General features: G+C 39.9%; 1 protein-coding gene across 3 annotated transcripts in view; it reads left to right on the top strand.

Annotated features, from left to right (window-relative positions):
• Positions 1 to 1,079: 1,079 nt before the first annotated feature.
• The window catches only part of LOC109827891 (NAD(P)H:quinone oxidoreductase-like), a 12,804-nt gene continuing 6,658 nt past the window's right edge, over positions 1,080 to 7,225 (top strand). The window contains exons 1-3 of one of the 3 annotated variants that reach the window (XM_020394912.1): positions 1,080 to 1,352; positions 1,424 to 1,615; positions 2,239 to 2,542. In XM_020394912.1, coding sequence (XP_020250501.1) covers positions 1,268 to 1,352; positions 1,424 to 1,615; positions 2,239 to 2,453 — 492 coding nt within the window. In that variant the 5' untranslated portion in view covers positions 1,080 to 1,267 and the 3' untranslated portion in view covers positions 2,454 to 2,542. Of the gene's footprint in view, positions 1,353 to 1,423; positions 1,616 to 2,238; positions 2,543 to 3,344; positions 3,636 to 7,225 lie in introns of those variants that run through there. The other 2 variants (XM_020394913.1, XM_020394911.1) reach the window with 2 other exon arrangements.

Raw genomic sequence — 7,225 nt, 5'->3', positions numbered from 1 at the left:
GATAACCCGCATAAACTAGTTAAAATGAATTAGCTAACTCAAATCAAGGAATTAATTAATGTGCATGTTGTGCGTAGCAGAGCTCGAAAGCCAAATAGTGTACGACAAGACAATGAGAAAGATCATAACCAATTACAAGCACAAATCACAAATCACAGCAAGACAACGAATTTACGTGGTTCGGCAAGTTGCCTATGTCCACGGGGTCAGGAAGGGGGGAGTTCTTACTATTAGAGATGAAGAGAAATACAAATAGGGTTACAAATTAAATCACTCAAAATCCTAATACAAAGCTTTCTAAACCTCTCACAATTCTCCCACAAAAGGATGCACAATACTCTCTTAAGAGTCTGCTCAAATCGTCCTTGCTTAACCCTAATTAATCAGGTTTAGGGTTATACATCAACACAAAGCGAAATGGGTTAGAAAACAAAAGCCCAGTCCTAGACCCGAGTCGCGGTCGACCGTACTTGACTCCACGGTCGACCGTACTTGACTCCGCGGTTGACCGGACAGAATGACAGAAACTGGAAAAATCGATTACAGGGTCTATGGTCGACCACACTTGAAGCCGCGGTCGACCGGACAGAAATCCGAAAATGAACCCTACAGTGTGCACATTTTTCGGTCGACCGCAGCTGATCTCGCGGTCGACCGTCAAGCTACCTAATAGTTTCCTGTTTGTTTCCTAAGCTGTTCTTCGTCGTGTTCGTCACTTCTACAGTGCACTCATAGACGGGGGTTAAGAAAACGATATTTATTTATAAAAAAAATAATCATAATCCTCACTTTTTCTAAACACTAAAAATAGTCACCAGAACTAAAACAAAACTTACCTGACGATTAACCAGTTTAATCCTTTGGAATAACAAATGAACAAATGAACTAACTAGATCATTAACCTTAATTTCGCTTCCATAATTTTTTGTCAAACTACTAAGCTTACCTCACGGATTACCTATGAAATCCATCACTTCTCTAAATATGTTAACCTGCTTATTATTATTATTTTTTGCCTTAATCCCTTGGCTTCAGACTTTTGTCAAAGTAGACTTCCACAGATTCTTGCAGAAAAATGGTCAACAGGTCATTATCATGTAAAACTTCCCTTTGCCTTTTCATCAAACCAATTGCCCATTGAGATGCTTCGACCCGTCTCTCGCACAAACCTCCAACTTTCAACACCAACACCTGTTGAAAAGCTCATAACCAAATAAAATACAGAGAAAAGTAAAATAAATAAGAAACATATATACATAGAGAAATTATGGAAGCAAAACCAGTCATCAAAGTTGCAGCAGTCTGTGGCTCACTGCGCAAGGCTTCATTCAACAGAGGACTCATCCTCTCTGGTAAGTAACTCGCTTCTAAAGCTAGCTAATTACAATCTCAGTTATTTGATGGGTGAATTTGTTGAGCACAGCTATTGAGATATGCAACGAGTCAATAAGGGGAATGGAGGTTGAGTTCGTCGACATCTCGGGGCTTCCGTTTATCAATCCTGATCTTGAGAACGGCTCAGAGTTTCCGGAGGCTGTGGAGGAGTTCCGGCGAAAGATTCTTGAAGCTGATTGTTTTCTGTTTGCTTCTCCCGAGTACAACTACTCCATTCCAGGTATTTTAGTGTTCAAGAATTGCCAAATTTAATTAGTCAGTTGTATATTTTACACGTACCGTCCTCTCTCTAATTTATGATGTTGTTTGCTTGATATCCGCAACATGGATTTATGCTGATATATGGAAGTTAAGTCGGGGAAACAAAACATTTTGGTAGTTTTCTAATATTTTTGTATTTATCAGCGGTTTAGTGAGAGTTTCAAAATTAGGCATTAAGTGTCAAAACACCCAAAACCTATTGAGGCTATATTGTGAAATTTAGTTAATTAACCTTTTCAATTACAGGTCTCAACTTGCCACTGTAACTCGAATTCAGACAATAGTATCGTTTATTTTATTTTTTTAGAATTCATGGTGTGTGAATTTGAACTTTCGCCTTTATGATGGCATGCTAAAAGATTCCTTCCTCTGTGCTGAAACCCTCAAGTTATGGCGACACTGCGACAGAATGAGCCAATGAGGGTTATAATTTCAGTTAATTTTGTGAGTGGGACCAACCCACGTTGTGGGTTGCTTTGTTTCACGTGGGTTACTTTGTTGTGTGTTGTTTTTTATGAACTGTTCAGCGGACAATTGTGCTGGCCCACCCGATTGACCCAATTGATAGATATATATAGATAGCTATTCGATGCTTAGGGTTTTGGGCAAGTACCAGGAGAGGAGGAAATTTGTGCGGCTGTGCAAGGAGCAAGTACGGTGCAAATTTGAGGGGTGGGAGCAAGGCTGCAGGTGCACAGAAGTTTGGCGGCTGTAGAAAAGGCAGTGCAAGGAATTGGTTGGCGGCTTTCTTCGTGTGGCTGTGCAAAAGAAAAGGCAGAGGCTTTTTTTTTGTTTAGAGTTTGTGCATCCCCTTTGAGAGATAATTGTGTGAGGGTTTTAGATTGAGTGATTGTAAACCCTAGTTGTATCTCTCCCTCTAATAGTAGATCTCCCCCCTCCTTGCCCCGTGGACGTAGGCAGTTTGCCGAATCACGTAAAAATTGATTGTTTGAGTTTGTGGCCATTGTAATAGTTTTTTAGGATCCCTCGACGCGCAGTCTTAAAGCTGACGAGAGGAAGAGCTAATATCCCACTTTGATGGGATATTAGGCTTAAGATTCTTGTTCCCTTTGAGAAATAAGAATTCTTATCGATCTTTCTCTCTTATTGTGCATCAGAAACTCTGCCGAAATTTCCGCTGCGCACAACAAGTGGTATCAGAGCGCGGGCTACGCTTGGGCTATTTGGAGGAGTAGATCAATTTGGAGGCTCGTCTAGGGCTTCGTTTGGTGATAAAGGTGTGATCTTTTGGTAAAGACTCTATCTTTTAGTTTTGGATATATTCTTTGTTCGTTGGTGCGTAAGATGTCGGGGAAAGAAGGTGCTTCGGGTGTCGAGGGTGGTGCTTCTGGGGAATCAAATTTCTTCTTTTCATTTATGGAAACCGTCCCTGAAATTTGAGTTTTTTTTCTGTCAAGAAATTTTTAGCTATTTGCAAATTACATGTAGGGGGGCCAATGAAATATGATAAAATTCCATAGGGGGTTTTGTGAGATGGTACGGAGTTAAAGGGGTGTTATGCGACAGAAACAAAGTTCAGGGGGTTATGTAAAGAAACCCGAGGCTTTGTGAAAGCAACCCTTCTAATTTTGTGTACAACATCATGCACATCTCGCATAAAAGTTAAAAAAAAAGCCATAAAGCATTATTTTTGCTGCAAGTCTTTTTCTCCCTCCTTTCATTTATAGCTCCGTTGAAGAATGCACTGGACTGGGGCTCAAGACCACCAAACGTGTGGGCAGACAAGGCTGCAGCCATTGTTAGTGCTGCGGGAGGCTCGGGGGGATCAAGAGTCCAATTTCATCTGCGCCAAGTTGGGGTTTTCTTGAATATTCACTTCATCAACAAGCCAGAGTTATACATTTTTGCACACAAGCCCCCAAAGAAGTTTGATAGTGATGGGAATTTGATTCATGATGAAACTAGAGAGTATTTGAAGAAAATCCTTGAGTCTCTCCATTCTTTTGCTGGGAGACTAGGCCCATGATCTTTTTTGAAACTGAGAAACAGGGTGAGGTACCCTGTTCATTTTAGATATATTAGGGACAGCAACATTGCTGATAACAGACTGAAGAGGCTAGGCACAGCTAGCTACCACCAAAAAAAAGAAAAAGATGAAAAACGAGAGAACCTAAGTGACAAAAACTCTTCCTTATGCCGCTGGGAACTAGGCTTCTAACTGCTAGAAGGATTATCTCCCGCGACCCCTGAAGGAGGCTTCTTCGCCATTTCCTGGAGACCGAGATTGAGGGCTGCCCTTCGCAGCCTCCTAGCCGTCCTATCATCACCATCACCTGTCCAGAAAATTGAGTATCTCGCGATATTAGTTGCGACAGATAACGAGTTGGGAATATCATCTTTAAAAATTAGAGAGTTTCTAGTGAACCATATCCACCAACAGAAACATGGCAACAGGATCTTCCAAAAAGTTTTAACATTCGAGCAAGTGTTGGGAACTTTGTAGAGCAGCAGCAGTTCCTCCATGTTTGAGGGCCAACGGTTAGCTGGGAAAAGAGGAAGAAGGAGTTTCCAAACTTTACGGGCGAAGGAACAGTGGATAAAAATATGATCATGAGACTCTGTCTCCTTGAGACAAAAAGGACATCTAATGTCTCCGTTCCAACCTTTTTTGCTCAAGTTGTCTTTGGTGTTGAGTTTCCTTTTCGAAATGATCCAGAGGAGAATTTTTACCTTGAGAGGGATGCTGGATTTCCAGATCAAATTTGAGAACTGGGATTTTAGCCCCCCTGAAGAAATGAACGAATAAAAGGATTTAACTGTATAGACTCCCGAAGAATGAAGAGGCCACCAAATAGCATCCTGCTCTGATGAGCCACCAGGAAAATGGTGCTCAAGGAATGCTTGAAGATCGGAAACATCTGCTCTCTCTCTGGGGGAGGATCCCCTACGGATAATTGGGTGCCAGACCCATGATCCATTGGCCCATCTTCCTTGCTTGTCAAGGCTGCAGTTGCTCGAGAAGGCAAGATTGTGAGCATAGGGGAATAGACTGCTAAGAGAGTTAGCAGATGCCCATTTGTCATGCCAGAATCTAATCGAGGCACCATTCCCCACTTTCCATCTGACCAAGCTAAAGAAAATGTGATGAGATGCAAGCAGATCCTGGAAAAGTCTTGAGTGTGATATCTTCGGCTGATTGGCAAAAGGGTTAGCTCCATGTTTGGAATATATGGAGAAGAAAACTTCACTAATTAAGGATGATCTGTCAGAAATTTTCCAAATCCATTTGGAGAGGAGGGCAGAGTTAAAGGTGGGGATATCAATTACCCCAAGTCCTCCTTCCACTTTGGATTTGCATACTGTTCCCCAGTTAACTAGGCATTTTGGTCTTGAGAGGCTGTGGCTACCATTCCAAAGGAAATTTCTTCTGATTTTATCAATGGATTTAGAAACCCAAATTGGCAACTTGAAAAAAGAAACTCACTATGGACTATATATAACGAATTAAATTAATCCTAAGATAAAATAAGTCCCCAATCCAAACATGGCCATAGTATACAATTTATTAATTTATTAGTAAAATTGCATACGTACTCCCATGAAATAAATTTCTGAATCCGTTCCTGATCAGAATCATGCTTCGAGTCTCCCTGGTGCCGAATCTTATCTTATAAGAACTTGCATTAATTTCATAAAAGAGTTTTTTTTTTCCCTCACATATATACTTTTGTTCTCTGTTACACTACTACATCATGGACTAGTTGTTAAATTCCACATATGCCACGGTACACAGTTGAGCTAGCTTTCACATTTTCTTCTTAATCTTCTCCAAGTACTGGTAATTCCTCTGATACTGCACAACACCCCAAACCAAATGCCTCAACGATATCTCCGGCCAAAGACACCGCGGGCAATACAACAAACAATGCGTCGTCTGCCATAAAAGGAAATTGCTCAGCCGAGTCTCTCCTGAAGTCCTCACCAAAATATCCGGATCCGGACACCCTGCGTAATACATGTTCTTCTCCAAATCCTCCACCGATATCGATGCATCGCCATCAATTTTCTCAGTCACCGCCCCCTTAACTCCGTGAACGATCTCATCTGTCGAAGTATACGCCAAACAAATCAACAGCACCATCTTTGTATTCTTCGCCGTTGCATCCATGACTCCCTGTATCGCTTCCCTTGTTGGCTCATCCAGCGTGTCCAACTTCCCTAGTGTTGAAATAAAAGAAAGAGAAAAGAGTTCGTTAATTGGTTATGAACAACATGAATACACCTCACATTGTATATACGGGTTATGGAATATCAATAAAAGGAAAACTATAATGTTCCCTTTCAAGCTTAACAAGGGTAGAGGTTAGTAAAGCTCATCGATCTTGTCCGGAAATTAAAGACAACAATCTACTGCTCGCGTACCTCATTCATATCAGCATGCAAGTGAGATTGAAATGAACCTGATCATATGAAAAAGTAGTAGAGGCAAAAACAAATCCAAGAACAAGAAGTTTTACGAATGATCGAGTAGGGCTGGAATTGAATTACCCGAATATGTATCGGATACTGAGACATTTGTAGTTGCATTCGTTTAACGTTTTTGGATTCGAATATGAATTCGAATATCATTCTCTGATTTTCTTCGAATTCGAATTCGAATACCGATATTTGCTGAATATTCACGAATGCTTATCAAATATTTACGTATATTTATTTGATTAATAATTTATGTTTTATGAATATTAACTTAAGTAGGTAGATGCTTTTATTTGATTAAAGCAGTATTTTCATTGTTCTAAGAATTTGATATTTTAGATAACATTTAAATTTATAATTGAAATTCATTCCTTCATATCTATGATACCTAAATCTGTAATGTGAAAATTTGGTCAAAACAATGGATTTGGGCTTGTTAAGCCTCTCAAAATTAGTAGGCAACCAAATTAAAAAATTTAGGTGGGCCAAGAACATAACATCACATGCTTAATTAATACAAGTTATTAGTAAACAAAATTTTATCTAATAGTTTATTAAACAAACAAATTAAATATATCTATGGTTAAATTTTATTCATTTATGAATCGAATACTAAAAACAAAATTTTTAATATTAAACGAACAATCAAATCGATTATGACAGAATAGTAAAAAAAGACAATAATAAAAGACACGGAAACAAGTGGTAACATGTCAGCAATAAAAGGTAAGGAAAAACAATAATAAAAAAAAGACACGGAAACAAGTGGTAACATGTCAGCAATAAAAGGTAAGGAAAAACAATAATAAAAAAAAGACACGGAAACAAGTGGTAACATGTCAGCAATAAAAGGTAAGGAAAAACAATAATAAAAAAAAGACACGGAAACAAGTGGTAACATGTCAGAAGACCTTCTAATACCTAGGAACTCGACACGGACGCCGAGCTCGTCGACGATGCCACTATTGTGGCTCATCGCCTCGGCTTTGTCGCGGATGAGGCCCATGAGGATTTGGACTTCGGTGGGCCGGCGTTTGAAGTTGTCGATACTGAAGCCGTAGAAGGATACGTATTGTATGCCCATCTCGTAGCAGTACTTGAGGGTGGTCAGGAGGCTTAGGAAGCCGAGGCG

Source organism: Asparagus officinalis, unplaced genomic scaffold, assembly GCF_001876935.1.
Source record: "Asparagus officinalis unplaced genomic scaffold, Aspof.V1 AsparagusV1_Un517, whole genome shotgun sequence".
Taxonomy (NCBI): Eukaryota; Viridiplantae; Streptophyta; class Magnoliopsida; order Asparagales; family Asparagaceae; genus Asparagus; species Asparagus officinalis.
This window is presented reverse-complemented; position numbering and strand designations above follow the sequence as displayed.